General features: G+C 40.5%; 1 protein-coding gene across 1 annotated transcript; it reads left to right on the top strand.

Annotated features, from left to right (window-relative positions):
* Positions 1–5720: 5720 nt before the first annotated feature.
* On the top strand, positions 5721–9132 carry LOC131219042 (uncharacterized). The gene is made up of 3 exons (XM_058214005.1): positions 5721–6538; positions 7458–7805; positions 7901–9132. The coding sequence occupies exons 1-3, from the start codon at positions 6122–6124 to the stop codon at positions 8513–8515; spliced, it is 1380 nt and encodes a 459-aa protein (XP_058069988.1). The 5' UTR covers positions 5721–6121; the 3' UTR covers positions 8516–9132.
* The last annotated feature ends 9847 nt before the right edge of the window (positions 9133–18979 follow it).

The following is an 18979-nucleotide window of genomic DNA, read 5'->3' as shown; positions in this document are numbered from 1 at the left end:
GTATAAACTTTTGAATTTGCTTATCAACTGTTTTTCATTGGGAGTGATGACCTTACAACTTGCCTATCATATGTGCTTAACTACGAGTGACGAACTTAGATGGATCCTTCGGTTCGGGTTAAGGATATAAAGGGAGGTACCCTAGCTTCCCAAATCTGTTATATGAATAAGCCTAATTAACTACTTGGCTAACGTAATCATGCATTGCATTGCATTAATTAGGACGTGCTTTAAAGGTGTTGAAGTTGCACTGGAGGCAGTGATGTCATATGCGAAATTAGTTATCGGAATCGCTTTTTAAAAGAGCTTTGATGCAAGGGCATACATCATTACTTGCACTCTATTTTTGCATTAACAAGAGTAGTTAAGAAGTGATTGTTAAGTTGCTTTATTATTACTGCTTAATTGACTTGATAACATATTAACCTTTACCTTATAGTACCACTGAGTTGACCACTAACTCCCACCCTGGGACAGTGTTTTAAAACACCAACCAAACCCTGGTTTAGATGCAGGTGTTGATGAAGTATATGCAACGGAGCAGGACTTTATGGATGAGGAGGAGGAGTTCTCCTACTTTCAGCTCTCGGGCAGATCTATGTAGACCTCGTGCTGACACGCAGGGAACACTAGGATATTTGGCTTAGTTGGACACCTTACATTTTCACATTTTGTATATATTTTGAAACATTACATGTATATATTCAGTCCGATTACATACTCATACTCTGAAGGTTGTGAAACACTTACACACTTAAATATATATGCTTCAGACTTCAGCTTGCTTAGTTTAATTATATCCGGAGTATGATATACTGTTTTAGTATAATCTCACTCATGTCTAACTCATTAATATGGATGAAATCTGAGTATCATTATCCATATTGCATAAGCGATGTGCTGAATCTCGGGAGTAGAGCTTTGCTCGACCCTCGAAATTTAGGGCGTTACAAAATCCTTAAGGAGAATAGGTTGAAAAAAGCACCTTGCACTGTAACAATTTTAGTCCCAACCCAAGGCTACATCACCCTAAGGGAGGAGTTTTTCCTCATATCATATTAGATGCCATCCATGGTTGCCCGTCTCACGACATGACAATACCACTAAGCATTGGGACAACAAAAGGAGGGTTTTCCTTCTTGGCCGACCGTTCACTAACGGGACAGTTCGGCCAAAGCAAAGACCCTGTGATGTTCTTCAAATAAAAAGTATGCGGTAGCAATCGGTCAACTATATGTAGGAACAATTGCTATTGCTGAGGAGAACGCAACAGGCAAACGCTAGATCCCTATATCCATCTAAGTTCATATTCAGTTGTTCATACCCCTGGTCATATCTTATTGACCACTCGCTTTAATCGCCTATTCCAATAGTCACGTCAGGTATTTATCTTTCTTTTCTTTTCGCTTTAATATTTAGAGTGCGAGGCATGACGATTGTAATATGGTTAATATATTGATAAAGATCAATCGTGTTTATGCCAATCTTTACTCTATTATGCGTCAATCTTTCTATTATGCGTCAATCTTTTACTTTGATTGATAAATATCATTTTAAAGCATTGGTGAGATTAACAAAAAGAAAAGAACAAAAAAAAAAAGTCCTTAACCCTACCGATTCCATAATCACTAGTATAAGGCAAAAGAACTCATTCGCAAGGTGTTAATCCCTCTCCTTTCTCAAATCGTTTGAGTACGGTGCGCACTTCTAAATCAGTCGGTGATCGAGAGAAGTTTGGATCTATCCTGGATTTCAATATGTTCGTCTCAGCACGAGCTTACTGACCAACTCAGTCAATACCTTTGAGTCGAGTAGACTCTGGCATGCCCATGCAATCATATACGCATGTGTACTTCCTACTTCCAATCTAGGCTCTTAGTCACATGAGTGGCATTGACAGGCTAAATTGGGGGCAACACCACTAAGGGCTTAAAATTTTATCTTGTTTTTGCATCCATATTTCAATAGACATTACTATAATCATTATACCAAATATTAGGTATGTACACTAATTAAGTATATTAAAATTAATTTAGTAATCGCAGCTAAATTCCAGTAAGCCTACTTCAGAATTTTAATGCATGGCTAGTTTCTGTACAGGCTGCGGAACACGGAGCCGTTTGGCTAGTGAGCAAGCACTAGCCAACCTTTTGTTGTTAAAGGTGTGTGGGCCCCACGCCATGATGTAAGTGTTTATGACTTCCATCCATTTTGTCATCTTGTTTTGAGGCATGAGCCCTGGACCACACCACGTAAAAACAATTTGATTGAACGTCCACCGTTAAAAACTTGCTATGGCTGCTGTAATATTTATTTCTCATCTAACCTGTTGAGAAGGTCATGCAAATCTGGATGACGGAAAACACAAATATCAGCTTGATCTAAAACTTCCGTGGCCTTGAAACGGTTTTCAACGGTAAGCATCCAATCCTTATCATTTTCCCTGTTGTGGTCCACTTGAGATTTGGATCTCACACGTTTTTGACCACCTACCTAAAATCATCCGGCAAAATAGTTGGACGGTGTGGATGAAACAAATACATCAGCGTGGGGCCACAACGCTAGCTAGCTGACCAGTGTTGGGGTCACTGGCCAAACCGCGTTAGCCACACACAACTCTGGATGCCAAATGACCTGGCTTTGTGATTTAGAATCCGATGCATGCGAAATAGAAGTTGCCGAACGGTTAGGATCGCATCCCACAGCCCTTGCTGACAGCGTGTGATCTTTTACGAGCGGATTACGTCAAACAGCCTCACCCAACACGGTGACTTTCGGGCCCACCTTGAAGTATGAATGGCTTGTCGACGCCATCCTCTATTTTACCAGCTCATTTTGAGGCCATGTTATAACAAATGAAGCAGATAAAAAATCTTGAGTGAACAACACCACTGTTTCCTGTGGTATGGTCCAACTGAGATTTAGATCTGCTTCATTCTCTAAAATCAACTAACGGATGGACCGGATGGATATGTAATAAATACATCAATGTGGGCCCATGGTCGGGGCCACACCGTATTGGGTGAGCCTGGACCGCACCTCTCCCGTTCCTTTTGGCTCTCCTGCGACTGAGGATCCGGTTGCGTGAGTTGCGACTGCAAAAAGTCCATGTTGTCGGTGGGTTGGTAGGGCCTTCCTTGATGTTTGTCAGAAATCCACGCCGTTCAACATTAAAAAAAAAAAAAAAAAAAAATGTGGGAAGGAAAATGCCCACTGTTGAAATCATTCCAAGGCCCACGGTGATGTTTAATGTCATCAAAACCATTCAGAAGGTCATTCCCGCTGGTATTAACTTAAAACACAAAATTATTACTGTTACATAGATATTCTGTGGCCTTTCATGGTGGCTATTTAATCTAAAGTATTTCCTATCCTGTGGCATACTTTAGTTTTAAATGTCTGACATATTTTAAATCGTGTCTTAATTTCAGCTTAATAAACGGTTGGACTAAGTAGATTTCCCAAACATCACAGTGCCCCGTAGCTTCCTGCCACTGGATGTAGTGTTGCATGAGGGGCGCTGACCGGGTACTACGCCACCAGGACCTAGATTGAGGCGGACTTATATATATATATATATATATATATGGAAAAGGGTCTATACGGTGGAGCTCACGGGAACTCCCGTGAGGTTGAGCTGTGTGGCCCGACCATGATGCATGTCGAACATCAATACTGCATTTGATGGATCCCTTTTAAATTATGGGATATCCAAAAAATCAGCCATATGTGAAACTCTAGTGGGCCATACCATCTAAAATCATGTGAAGACGTGCCTAAAACATATAAAAGCACTTAGTGGGGCTCACTTGAAATTTGGATGCATCTGAAACTTGGTCTGACCCCTCATCCAAGTGGGACACACATAATGGATGGGCTGGATTTTTGAATCATATCTCAATGGGCCCAAAATATGATTGTGAATGTTTTAATAGAGGGTAACCCCTCTCAACTTTTGTATGTGGTGTGGCCCACAAAAGTCACGGATTGACTTGATTTTTAAGCCCTAGGCCCGCCATGGAATGGTGCATTTGACTGATGAGGTTGATGTTCGACACGCATCACTGTGGAGCCCACACAGCTCAATCTCATGGGAAGTTCACATAATCTCAACCGCATATATAGAAATATAGAAATTGTTCTACGCGGTCGAGCTGTGTGGGCTCCACTATGATATACATGAAATTGTTCTACGCTGTCGAGCTGTGTGGCCCCACTGTGATATATGTAGAACATCTACCCCGTTAGTCCAATGTACCATTTAATGGTGGGTCATGAGCTTAAAAATCAAGTCACCATATACAACAGTTGAGAAGGGTTATCCGCCCATTAAAACATCCATAGTGAGTCATTGGACTCATCCATATAGTTAACAAATCCAACCAATTCATTGTGTCTCACTTGGATGAGAAGTCAGACCAAGTTCCAGCTATTTTCGAAACTCATGTAGGCCACACAAAGGGCTTTTATACTTTTTAGGTATGTCTTGACGTAGTTTTACATGGTACGCAAATTTCATGAGCTACTGATGTTATATGTGTTTTTTGTAGATATCACATATCCTAAAAGGGGCTCATTAAATGCACACTCCATTACTAAGACACATCACGATGAGGCTCGCACAACTTTCCCACGAGGTCCACCTGATAGTACCATTGTCCATATATATATATAAATTTAAACTGACAATGACCCACCATTGAAACCTTTGGCCCAGATGTTTATTTTCTATTCAATTTCTTAAAAGATCACGTATATACGTGGATAAAGTGTGTGTGCATATATATATATATATATATATATATATATAATAAAATCAGGCCGATCTATAACTTCCGTGGCACAGGAAGTTTTCAGCGGCAGACCTTTAATCCCCTTTTTTCCGTACGGTGTGGTCCTCTTGAGTATTATGTCTACCTCATTTTTGGACTCGTCCCCTAAAATTACTTTTCAAAATGAATGAACGGTGTAGATAAAACACATGCATCATGGTGAGCCCTACATAGCCCCGACCGTCCGTCTCTGTCCTGGTGGTAGTTGTACCAATCCCGCCCTACATGAAGTGTCGCAGGCAATCCGTGTCACAGTTGCGTTGCCTACTGAGACCCATGTGCTAAGTGGTCCAATGATCAGAACCATCCATGTTAGGAGACCTCTTCTATAAAATCTGACCTAAGAAACTTAGGGCGATCGTATGATTCTAGCCATCTCTATCTGTATAGGAATTTATATCAATGAAAATAAGAATTTGAGTGGCTGGCTTTCAACTGTAAAATCCAAAGGTTACGATCATCACATATGTGTGATTACGGACGAATAGCTTATGATCATATCAAAGAGAACACTGACGGTCCAAATCATCAGACCCTCTCAGCACGTGGGTCGCGGTGGATGGCGACAGACGAAAATTTCTGAGTCGCGACAGAGGCAAAACGAACTCCTAACGGCGGAGTCTTCCTTCCCTCTCCGTTCTTCGCTGCATATTATGCGTCCCGACTCTTCCGCACGGTTGCCTATTGGGTAAAAAATCAAGTAATCCGCGGACCACTTAAGTAACATGGTAGTCTTTCATCCAGAAACGCGGATCAGCATACAACCTACTCCAAAACGTGGGCCTGACGAAAGGTTAGGCCATGGCAGTCCGTTTCTTCAACAAAGATGCCATCAACAATTTTAAAATGGACGAAAACGTAAACCATCGATCATCACTTTCTCTGTTGAAAGATCGAATGGTCAGGTTTCATTTCTACGAATAAGACTATTTTATACGCTACTATTGATGGATTCGACCTCTTGAACCCGTCCGGATCATCCCTACGCATGGTTCAACCATCGAACTATGAATTAACTTCAGTGGTCCGCGAACTACGAGACGGATCTCTTTCTGATTCCTTATATTCCCTTTCCCTTTTTGCCCTTTTTCCTATTATATCCCCTCAGTGTCCCAAACGCTCCCCCACCATAGCTTGGTGTATAAGAACAATCTCCTCACTCTCTCTGAAAGCCCTTGCAAGATATCTCAGACTAGCACTACTACTACTAATCTTCTAGAATCTTCTAGAAAGGGCAATCTATGAAATTTCTGCCCCTTCATTGTTAGCATATTTTCTTATTTTGAACAATGGAGAAAAAGCAAGGCTTCTTCTCATCACTGAAAGAAGAGGTCGTACGTGGCCTCTCCCCTTCAAGATCGAGGACCAAGAGCTCCATGTCGGGGCTTTTGAGTCGGAGGAAGCATCATTACCAGGTGGCGCAACCTGAGGCGTTGATTCCAAGATCAGGGAGTTTGAGGCCGGTCATGGAAGGGCCTGATCCGGATGGGTACGGTGGTGATGGAGGGGATGGGAAGAAGGATGGTTGGGGCCATTGGATGAAGGGCCAACTGTCGAGGGCCCCATCGGTGTCTTCATCAGCGTCGACAGGTTACAAGAGGTCGGATCTGCGGCTGCTGCTTGGAGTCATGGGTGCGCCGCTCGCACCAGTCCACGTTAGCTCTGCAGAGCCTTTGCCGCACCTCAGCATCAAGGATACGCCCATTGTGAGTTTTTCTTGTTGTTTTCTTCATTTTGGAAAATTTTTAAGGGTTGGAAATAAATGTTTTAGATTATTTTATTGGATGGTTTTGATTTATAGAAGAATGTGTGAATTGGTTTTCCAATTTTGGATGTATTCTTATTTTATTCATGGGAGTTTTATTTATCAATTTCTTTTATGGAGAGATGGAATTATGGTTAGAAAAAAGAAAAAAAGAAAAAGACATGCATGAGTTATTTGTTTGGGGGGATTTTTTATTGGCATTTTTAGTTTAGATTGAGAGAGAAATTTAAAATTTAAACATGGGTTTATTTCCCCCTTTTTTTAAAAGTTATTTATTTTATTTTATTCGGTGATAGTTGGTTGTTTGATCTTTGGGCATTTTGGTTTTTGGAGAAATATAGGAGTGGTGGTTTTTTTTTTTTTTTTTTTTTTTTTTTTTTTTTTTTTAAGTATGTGTAAATTACATGATTTTGGTTCCTTTGAGTTTTTGGTAATTTTCAGTCTCTAGCTAGAAAATGCATAAATCAGTGTTTGTATCGTTTGTTCATATTACATTGTGCTTGAATCATTGCCAATAGATATACAATCTTATGGAAATAAGCCTGTTCTTGATTGCTATTGTTTGAATTTCTACCCAAATTTGCAAATGGGTGGTTGTGATTTGCCAATACTTAGCGAAAAAGCTGTAAATTTTGATCTTGTTTTATAGATGAGACTTCTTCTGCAGGCTTCTAGATTGGTCTTGATGGCAATAGAGAAAGGAACAATGGATTTTGTAGAGAATGATTTATCAGATGGAGAGTGTCATTTCCTCTTGTTTGAGATTGTCGAACTAGTTAATTTAGTATGGTTTTGCTTCAAGGACCTTCTGTTGAGCTGAGTTTGTGTTTATGATTGAGCGGTGATGGGTGTTGCTGCAGGAAACTTCGTCTGCTCAGTACATACTGCAGCAATTCACGGCTGCCTCAGGCGGGCAAAGGCTGCAGAGCTCTATCCGTAATGCATATGCAATGGGAAAGGTGAAGATGGTAGCTTCTGAGTTTGAGACGGCTAATAAGGTTACGAGGCATCGGAGCACATCCAGAGCTGCTGAATCAGGTGGGTTTGTCTTGTGGCAGATGATGCCGGACATGTGGTATGTGGAGCTCGCAGTTGGTGGTATGAAAGTTCATGCTGGTTGCAATGGCAAGCTTGTCTGGAGGCACACACCGTGGCTCGGCGTCCATGCTGCCAAAGGGCCCGTGAGACCCTTGCGACGTGCGCTGCAGGTGAAATTGTCTCTCTGCCATTGTCACCATTGCATTGCAATTAAATCTGTTTGTTGCTTGCTTTCTTATTCTGGTTATTGACTCTGTACCTGCAGGGTCTTGATCCGAGAACCATGGCCAGCATGTTCACGGATGCTAGATGCATAGGTGAGAAGAAGGTCAGTGGTGAGGATTGCTTCATACTCAAGCTCTGCACTGACCCGCATACACTGAAGGCACGGAGTGAAGGCCCAGCAGAGATCATAAGGCATGTTCTGTTCGGCTATTTCAACCAAAAGACAGGGCTTCTTGTCCAGATGGAAGACTCCCACCTGACCCGCATCCAGACGAACAGCGGTGACACAGTCTACTGGGAGACCACTATCAATTCCTTCCTCAACGATTACCGGCCTGTTGACGGTATCATGATCGCCCATTCAGGCCATTCCATAGTCACCCTTTTCAAGTTTGGGGAGATGGCCATGAGCCACACCAAGACAAGGATGGAAGAGGTGTGGACGATTGAGGAGGTTGCCTTCAACATCCCTGGTCTGTCGATGGACTGTTTCATCCCCCCTGCCGATATTAGATGTGGGTCCATCAGTGAGACCTGTGAGCTCCCTCATGGAGAGAGGGGGAAGACAGCTGCCGGAACTCATCGTTCCAAGGTAGCTGCTTTGGAGAAACCCAACAACAACCAGGATAACTTCAAATGGAAGGTTGAAGTCTAATGGGTAGGTTCATATCGAATTGTTTATACGGATGATCTCCAAATCAACTGACAATTAGGCTGTAGTTAGAATCGCATTTTGAAGAATTCTGCGATTTGGCATGCGTCATTGGCCGTAAATAGTGAATACCATAATCATTCTTAGGGTCTCCAATCCAATGTCAGTGTCCATATAGTTTTAGATCTGGGCATGGATCAGATGGGCGTTTGTTTTTCAATCATGGCACAGAGCTTTGATTTATCAAACAACGGCTGCTCGTACTCCATTTCTACTGATTCTCTTGCCAAGGCATGTAAGGTGGCGACAGGAACCCATTCCACCCGGTGATATACTGCATCGACTATCTGATGGTTTCCATGTTTTTCCAGTTCTTTTACTGTATGCGTCGATTGGTGAGGTGAAATGCTACTTTCGGTGTGGAAGGAGATGGTTGATTTCTAGATGGAGTAAAGGGGTGAGAGAATGAGATAGAAACCCATTTTTTCCCTTCAACCTACGGTAACCAGTTTTCTGATCTGCGTCAAGTTATGTATTGTGCCAGTGGTTGGTGAAAGATGTAAACAAGCTCATTTTCTATCAGATATTGAATGCTTATAATATTATATGGATTTTTTTTTTCTTTGCTTTGGGATTGTGTGAATTGTTCATCTCAATGATATCCTTTCTACCTATCTTGTTGCATGACAGTATCCACCCATCCAGATTTTGTTACTGAAAAATTCAATACCAGTGTCAGGCTGGGTCCATATTCAGTTTGGTGAATGTTGTGGGGTCCCATTCAGTCGGATCTCTTTTTTTTTTGGGTTGTTGGGAAAGAGGTGGTACAGCTGCTCAAAAGTAAAACCATCTGAATTGGAACATGTAGGAGATCCAGGCAGGTCATTAAATGGGCCCCACTCTGTTGTTCCATGCGATGCAGTAATCAGGTGGGCCAATACACAGTCTGAATGCCTGACTGTTCTAACTGGGCCATGGCAGATACATGGTAACACCCGAGAGATGAAGGATCAAGGTCCCACACGTGCCTCATTGGCATGTGTGGAGGGTAGGAATCGTTGGAAATTGTGGTGGAAGTATATGTGAGGCATCATTACAGCATTGCCACGAGGTAAAAGAAGGGTCATGTGGGTTCTCATCTTGTATTATATTTTTTCTTGGGTCAGAGAAGTGAATGTGAATCTGATAATTTTACCTGCTTTTTGCAGACATTGTCCCACGACTCGGGGTTTTCCTTTCGAGGGGGTCTAAAGTCCAGTTGCCGGTTGGACCACTAGTTAATTGTTCACGCAGCTCATAACTTTCAACTTTTTAACTGCATGCTCTATCAACTTGTCCAGAAAGTTCACCATATATGAAAATCAACCATATACGTAGTGGACCACACTTGTATATAGCTATTTATCAATGAGTAGACTATTTTCCATGATGTGACCCCCCTGATGAGTAGATAGGGCTAATTTTAATACTAGGTGGTCTTTTTCTGGGGCCACCCAATTGGAAGGGTTGGATGTCACATGCAGTTAACTGGTTGGAAGTTAATCTTGTGGGTGGACCAAACTTTGTCGTCCAACAGGTTGGACATGAGACATCTTATCTTTATTATATAAAATAAATCTCACAAAGAAGCTTCCCATCATTATGTTTCCATGAGATGAATCCCATTGATGACCATTATTAGCTCTTTTATATTTTTAATGGTGTATTTTATTTAATGGTATATGGAAGGACACTCATAAATAAGAAACACATCAAACCCAATTGCATCAGGCGCAATTGCCATTTTGAGGAATTATGTACAAGTGGGGTCCATTGTTTGATTCATATCATTGGTCTATTGGGCCCCGTTGTAAATGTAAGTCAATCCTTCCCATCAGGGGAAATGTGGACCCCTCCATGCATTCTTCTTCTTGATTGTCAGGTCTGTCCTACTAGTGAGATGTTTGGGCCATTTTCATCTCACTGACCTCCTATAGACTGAACACAAGTACATCAATCACTGTATAATTCTTCATTTTGATGTACTTTTGGTACTCCGGTAGTGTGTGATGGATGACCAGGCAGTTAGGAATTACTGAAGAATTTGCAGGCAAGAGGTTGGGATGGTTCAACCATATTGATTTCTGTCTAAAAAGTTAGTGAAAATGGTTTAATCTGCGTCAATATCTGTCAAATGCATCATTCTAAGTACGTGTATCTGGCATCGTAAAACAGCAATAGTATAACTCCTAGAGGCGAGTAATACCTGTTTCAGGGAGTGGAGAGAACAACTCACGTCCATGACTCCCCTCCTTCATTGTCATTTGCAGAGGTACTGTATGGACATAGATGTGGGGTAGGGAAGAGAATCTATACGGGGAATTGGATTCTTCATCCGGGTCCTTGCTCTTGCTCCGGTGGTAGACTCTTAGGAGTTTCAACACCGGGTCAAGGGTTCTGAGTACCCATAGGTGGTGAAATCCCACTAAGGCGTGAGTGTGTGGTGGTGTGTTTGCGTGTGTTATTAAATAAATAAATATAAAATAAAATAAAATAAAATTGGATTCTTCATCTTTGGGCAATTAGTTATTTATGGCTAGGTACTGTTTGGGACCTTATGACATTTAAAGGTGGTGATGATCTGGCCATCTGATTGATTGTCTTTCCATTGGCATTTGGAAGCCAATTAAATATTGTGATTTTTGTTCCACCCTAATTAAGTAACACAACCACCTCCAGCTTTTGTTAATTTATGGGAAGGAAATATCTACTTTCCCCTTAAACAAATCTCATTAGATTCCATGTTTTCAGAAGAAGATTTGCTAGATTTGCTCCTGTTTTCTTGGTCAATTCTAATTTATTCCATAGATCTGCAGCTTGTTGAGGGATTCACCGATCACTCATTCATTAATCTCTACAGGTGGGTGAATTTTGACGGTCTAATTCGTGGCCTTAGTATGGATGGCTTACGTTACAAAATCCACGTTGATTAATGGGAAGGTCTTACATGCAACCAGCGCATGAAAATATGTGCGACTAGCTGAGAATGGGCCCACCGTTGTGTATGTATGTTATTCCATCCATCCATCTACAATGTTGTGGGGTGGATAATGCAACCAATCACAAGAGAAATGCCTTAAAACTAAGTCGATTAGAATGATTAGAATACAGGATGAATTTCTTGAGATACAGAGGATGAGCCTTGGGCCTACCCTTAGTTGAGCTGCTTAAAGGCATAGCTCAGCGATGAGAATCATCTCAAGAGTTGACCAGATCAACCCTGACCAGAGGGGAATGGAAAGCTCGGAAAGAATTCTGTCTCGAACTTCTACCCAAAGATTATGCCGACCGAGGCAGGCTTGGTGATACTTTCAGAAGAGGATTCTCATCCAAATAATGATCCTCCAACAAATCCAGTGGATCCCATCAGGATATGCAAGTGTTGAAGCTGCTTGAACATCCTATAAGTATACGCCCATTACAATGGGAGGAAAGTAAGCACAAAAAACCCTAACTCAAGTCTCACTTATACTTTCAGTTCGCCCGCCTGACTTAGGCATCAGAGGGTCCTTGGACACAATCATCACCCCCCATTGTCCTTTACATATTGTTGATGCACGTATACATGCGTTTGCAGGCGACTACACCTAACCATCCATATTCGAGTAATAATAGATTGGTGCCTTTTGTGGGAACGACAATAAAGCCATTAAGTTCCTATCAACATCAACATGGATCGCGATTATTCTCACTTCCCCCTCAATGGCTAAAAAGAAGGGAAGGGCATCAGTCGTGGTTGAGCCTGTGCATGGGGAGTAACCTGAGGACCCACAGGCTTCGCAGTCGGCCCCCTGGTCTCAGCCACGACCGCCAATAATAGCACAAAGATCCCAAATTTGGCAAAACCGGCTTATCTCCCTTGAAAACTAGGTAGAAGTATTGACTGACAACATTGACCGCATCATGAGACTACTAGAAAGGTAGCATGCATTCCCAATTGATCAACACGAAGAGTTGGAAACAACGAATGAACAATCCCGCCCAGTACCTATGCGCCCTGACTGCACACCACGAAGGCCTGACCAAGAGGAAGCATGTACATCCCAACATAGACCGTGAAAACTACTGAGCTCACCGAGTTTGATCTGTGACATACACTAGACAAAAGAAGGCGAGCTCGGGGAAAGTTCCCAGAAATCATGGCTAAAAGTGAGTTCCCATGGGGGCATAAATTAAAGAAATTTAGGATCAGCTTGGTGATATTCAGCAAGCCTGCTGAGCAAAGTCCCCGACCTTCGTTGATGCCCTTCTTGGATAGACAACCACCATTTACAAATGACATCATGCAAGCCCAATTGTCGTCTAGATTCTAAATGCCTCAAATATCGTCCTACTCAGACTCGGGAGTTCCAATTAAACACTTGGAATATTTCAGAGCATGGATGGAGCTCTAAGGTGCCTCTAAACTGGTGATGTGTAGGGCATTCTCCCTAACACTCACTGGAGTAGTGGAAGTAGTACAAACACTTAAAGCTGAAATTCATTAGTTTGTTCACCCAACTCAGCATGGTATTCACCACCTAATTCATAAAGGGTAAAGATATAAGAAAACCTTCGATCTACCTCCTCATGATAACACAAAGGGGTGACAAACTACTGGAGGATTATATTGTCTAATTCAATGCTGAGGTTGCACTAGTAGCGGCTATTCTAACAAGGTCTCTCTCACAACCATGATGGAAAGTTTCTTTTTTCGATTGAGAAGAATCTCCTGAAAACTCTTGCGATCTCCTCAACCGGGCTTAAAAGTATTCTAACATTGAAGAGTTATTTAGCGCACCTAGAACTACTCGAGGTGAGAGTAGCTCGGTAAGAGACAGGAAAAGGAAGGAAGGAAAGGGGGCACTTGACACAAGCTCCAGAAGGAGAAAGGATGATGACTAGAGTGGTATCTCCCATCTAACCGTCCCCCGCAGAGTCAGTTTCACAAATACACCCCATTGAATACTACACTAAAATAAGTACTCATGGAAGTTAGAGATAAGAAGATTTTGAGGTAGCCAAATAAGATGAGGGCTGATCCGGAAAAGATGAAAAGGGAAGAAATATTGTCATTTTCACCGGGATTATCATAATACAACTAAATGTTTCAACCTAAGGAGGAGATCAAATCCCTCATCTGTAGGGGATACCTGCACAAGTTTGTCAATGGAAATAGATATGATTGACTAGATAGGTAGCAGGAACGATGTGACGAGCAGACCAACAACAAAGCCATAGGGGAAATACGCACTGACCTGCCAAGGGTGGTGATTCAAATCATGTGCGCTGAGTCCATGCGTGGAATGTGAATGGTGTCAAAGAGGAGCATTAGGAAAACCTTGTGGGGCAACCTAGGAAGGAACCCATGATGGACTCATGCAATGTCACCTTTATTGAAGAAGACACATGAGGGACTCAACACTCTCATGACGATGCATTAATGGTCGCCATGACAATTGCTAACCATAGGGTGCATCAGATATTTGTCAAGACCGAAAGCTTGATGGACATTCTATTTGCAACTGCCTTTGATAAAATGGGAGTTGAAAGGTTAAGATTACAACCTGTGCGAATCCCTCTGCTCAACTTTTTAGGGGAAAATGTGACCTCATAAGGGAGTGTTATTCTGCCAGTAATGGCCGAAGAGGGTACCAACCAGGTCACCACTATGGTCAACTTTCTGGTGATAGACTATCCCTCAATGTACAACATGATCCTATGTGGGCCGTCCTTAAATGCCATCCGAGCTGTAATCTCCACCTACCACCTCACTATGAAAATTTTGACTGAGCATGAGGCCGACAAGGTCCGAGGCAACCAATATGAAACTCCGTAACGTTATTCAACAACCATCCGAGGGAGGGCATAGTGGTAATAGGTAATGCAAATTACCTCCATGGACCCTCAAGAGAGGATCACCGGTGAAGGATCTTGTCGCGGTACAACTCTTTAAGGCCGACCCATCCCACACTGTCTAGGTCGGGTCCCTACTCGATCCGCAATTCCAGGAAAAGATGGCTAACATGTTGAAACAACACGCCGATGTGTTTACTTAGTCACACCAATATGCCTGAAATAGATCCAAGAATTGCGGTCCATCAATTTAATGTAGCCCCTGACCACAAGCCTATAAGAAAAAAAAGGCGAGCATTTGACCCAGATAGCTACACATCGATTAGTGAAAGAAGTCGAGAAGCTCCTTGAGGTGGGCTTGATTGTGGAGGTGCATTATCCTAACTGGTTGGCCAATGTTGTACTGGTAAAAAAGGGCAGTGGGAAGTGGCAGGTCTACGTAGAATAAAGCTTGCCCCAAAGAAATTTTTCCTATTCCAATGATCGACCAGTTGATAGATGGCATTGCCAAGCATGCCCTCCTTAGCTTCATGGATGTATATTCAGGGTATAATTAGATTACCATGCACAAACATGATAAGCAGAAAATGTTGAATGCCAAATATTGCATATTTCCCCTCATTTCTACCTTGGCTTTATGAACATGATAACGCTTAGTCAATGTAGCTATGCATGTTTGTCTTGCAGGGTGATTTTGATAGCTTGAAGTGAAAATGATGCTAAAAGTATGGATTTGATGCTCAAGAATTTTCAAATCAAGGATTGGATATTTGGAGACCAAGATTAATGATTCCAAAGTCCAAGATCCAAGAAAACTAAGTAATGAAGGAAGAAAATCAAATTTGCAAAGTGCAGATGTTCACAACGTCAACTGTATGGTCGCGATGTAGTAATAACTCGGTGAGACCAAGGTCGAATCCACAAGGACTAAACTCCTACGTATTTTGAAAGTAACTAGAAGTTGAACTAGAAAAAGAATTTAAGCCTAAATATGAAATAAGAGAGATTAATTGTGAAGGATTTATCAAATATCAAAAGGGAACTAGTGCCAAAGATCCACTTGTAGCTATCAAGATGCTACCTTGTTTAATTCAAGAAACCCAACTGAAATTGGAGTCCTATCCTATCAAAGTGGAAGATAAAAGATTTAAAGCACAATATGAACTTCTCACTGAACTAGTTCTCACATGAAGGAGTATTGTGATGATTGGAAAGGATTCCATCATCTACCATGCCCAGGAGACGATGGTGAACAACATGATTTATCGATCTCACAATCTCATAATGAAAAAGAAAATATTCAAACATATCACAACGTCTATTGTAATTTGAGTCACAACAAACCATAGAAAACTAAAAATATTTTATAAATTCAAACTAGAAATCAATGAAGTTCAACATAAACAAGAATCAAAGCAAAATAAACATCCCAACACGCTACAAGCTTCACCTCTTAGCTTTAGCTAAGAGGTTTAGTTAACCATAGACATGATTGAGCTAAAAACTCTTAAACAAAACATGAAAATAAACTAAGGAAGAAGAATAAAAACTCTTAGGAGGCTTCTCTACCTTTTGGCTCTACTCCTTGAATTGTAGAAGATACTTTGGAACGTCATAGGGACTTCTATTTATAGTTGTGAAACATTATCTTTCGCACTGCTTTGGAATTTTTGCAAACTGACTTTGAAACCACGTCAAATTTACGCAGCTGCGTTGTGCATCAGTTGGATCGAAATTACCTTCGGCCGGACTGAAGTTGAAAGGACGAGCTATAGATGTCCTAGAGGGGGAGTGAATAGGACAATGCTAAATAATTCAATACAATGCGGAATATTGAATCAATTAAATACAATATTGCAAAGTATTGAATCCTTGATACCAAATAGTTTGTAGGACAACCTTTCACCTAAAAGACTCAGGTAGGACAACCTTATGTCACGACGTCTTTGAAATAAAAAACTCAAACTAATGTAAAGAATAGAAAAGCACAATAGCACAAATAATAATATCCAATCACCACAATGCATAAAAGAGTTATAGTGGTTCGGTGCCTCAATGCAACCTACTCGACTCCCAAAATTACTATCCTCGCAAATTTGGCTTTCACTATTTTAAGGTTTTCCAAGGTCACCTTACAATCTTATACAGTTATTATGATTTCACAGGCTATCACAAGCAAACCTACTTTGTGATTTTACGGGGTCACCACAAACAAACCTACTGAGATTTCCAGGCTATCTCAGAAAAACCCAAACTGAAATAAGTTAAAACAAACAATACTTATCTTCAATTTGGTGAGTCAAAGTCATAACTATAGCTTGAGTGCAGTGATCTTCTCCTTGGGATATTGATGAAGCCGATGTATGAGTTTAACCCAAAAAGATGCAAAGGGATCTAATAGATTTTCAATGAAATGAATGAAACCCTATTGCTGCAGATTCGATTCTCCTTCTTCTCAAAGTAGAGTATAGATTACTCTTTATCAAAACAATTTAATCTAACTTTAAAAAGGAGAATAGAATAAGCTAATAGTAAAATATGAATTAGAACACAAATAACTTAAGGAGGCTTAAAGGATCTTTCTCTACAACATAATAAAAGAATGTGAATTTTCGTGATTTAGAATGTAAGAGAAAGCCTCTATTTATATCCAAAGATTTTTGTAGTTCAGCTGGCCTAAGATTCAGTTCGGCTCACCGAACTCTAAATATTACGTTCCAATCAGAATCTATAAATTGCGGGATAAAATCTTTCAAATCTTCAGTTGGCATAAGCCCAGGTTCGGCTGACCCAAGATCAAGTTTGGCTGGCCTAACTGGTCTGGATTTCGAATATGTTCTATTACTAGAAACTTGACCAAACTACCTTGGTCTGGCTGAACCTACCACAAAAAAAAGATATTATGAGATTCGAATTTTATCTGAATTTTGTAGGGTTGGTCCAAGTAATTAGGCTGGTCAAACCAAACGTCGGGCTGGCCTAACTAGTGTGTATTTAATATAAAATGAGATTCAAAATATGCATGAGTAAAATACACCTAACATATGGTCCAACTAGGTTTATACCACACCTATAGGTTGACTCATATGAAGTGTGCTGAGCTTTGAACCATGAATGATCTTACATTGGGATGTTGAATCTTCTTTCCAAGTACTTGATCAAGTTGATAGCTTGTCTTCAGTCGAGTTTGTGATCATAACCGGACTACAAAATTTAACAAACTAATATGTGCTTTAAGTATAAGCACTTATAGAAGTCAAGTTTGAATCATGACAAGATTCTGTTTCAGCAGTTGCTCAATTTTGGTCACACCGAGCTTGAGGTCGGTTAGACCGAATTAACTCCAGAATTCATCTTTCTTCGTTGGAGCTTTTTGTGTACTTTTGGTCGCATTGAATCCTTTGGTCGGACTAGACTTGGGTTTGGTCGGACTGAATTATCTTTTGGTCGAACCGAATTAGCTCTGAATTTCATCGTTGGTTGCTAGGTTATTTTATGCGATGTTAGTCAGACTGAAGTTGGCTTCGGTCAGACTAAACCTATCTTTTTTTCTACTGTAGATTAAACAATCTTCTCCAGTCTTTTCTTCATCCTTTGTACTTGGTTTCCTTGTATGTTTTACATGTGAATTCTTCATTCTTGGTCTCCTAAGATCCAACTTTTTCCTTGGTGATTCTTGAGCATCAAATCCATGCTTTTAACATTCTTTTCAATTTAAGCTTCCAGAGTCACCTTGCAATGCAAACATGTATAAAATATACTCATTAATCATTATCATGTTCGTAAAACCAAGATATAAACGGGGGTGAATATGCAATATTTAATACTCAACACACTCCCCAACCAGCATTTGCTAGTCTCGAGCAAAACATGCGTGAAGAAATCCTTAATTCTTAATGTTCAAATCACTTTCAAAAAACAATCTTTTGCGCAATCAAGTATAAATGAGTATAATACAAAGAGGTGGGAGAGAAAAATTGAAAACCTAAAGCCGAATTATCCTACTAATCAATAAAAAAAGTTCTTTATCAATCCATTAAAAGCATAAGTTCGTATATCAAGTTTTTCCAATGTGATTAGTGGATTCCAACTTACCATTTATAAAAGTACTATCATTTCATAATGTTAGCCATTCTCATCACCTCAAGATTGATTGAATAATCAAGAGTTGATTCCGAACTTATCCACTTTTCCTTCTTTTTTCATTTTTTGATTTTATATTGATGATCCTTTTTATTCACTCATTATTTTCAGTCTTTTTATCTTCATTCTTTTCAGACTTTTTATTCTTTTCATTCCTTTCCAGTCTTTTCATCATACATTACCTTTTTATCGATCTCTTTATTTTTTAACTGGTTCTTTTCATCTTTTTAAGGCGGATAAAATTCTTTCGACTTAATTCTCAACATATGTCAATGAGTTACACGCTAATAATCAGAAATTCTAGCACAATTCACAAAAAATAAATTGAATGTATATTGTGATTTAGATCAACAAGATATTCAACCTTCCTCTTAATCAATTAGATAAGAGAACTTAAGTGATCGTCTACTCGGTTGATCAAACTCCAACAATCAAAATTCAACCTCTATC

The sequence above is a fragment of the Magnolia sinica genome, chromosome 11 (assembly GCF_029962835.1).
Source record: "Magnolia sinica isolate HGM2019 chromosome 11, MsV1, whole genome shotgun sequence".
Lineage (NCBI taxonomy): Eukaryota > Viridiplantae > Streptophyta > Magnoliopsida > Magnoliales > Magnoliaceae > Magnolia > Magnolia sinica.
This window is presented reverse-complemented; position numbering and strand designations above follow the sequence as displayed.

Coding starts and splice junctions, on each gene's coding strand:
- LOC131219042 (XM_058214005.1), top strand. CDS start 6,122: ATGGAGAAAAAGCAAGGCTTCTTCTCATCACTGAAAGAAGAGGTCGTA. Junction 6,539..7,457: donor GCATCAAGGATACGCCCATT/GTGAGTTTTTCT, acceptor GTGTTGCTGCAG/GAAACTTCGTCTGCTCAGTA. Junction 7,806..7,900: donor CCTTGCGACGTGCGCTGCAG/GTGAAATTGTCT, acceptor CTGTACCTGCAG/GGTCTTGATCCGAGAACCAT.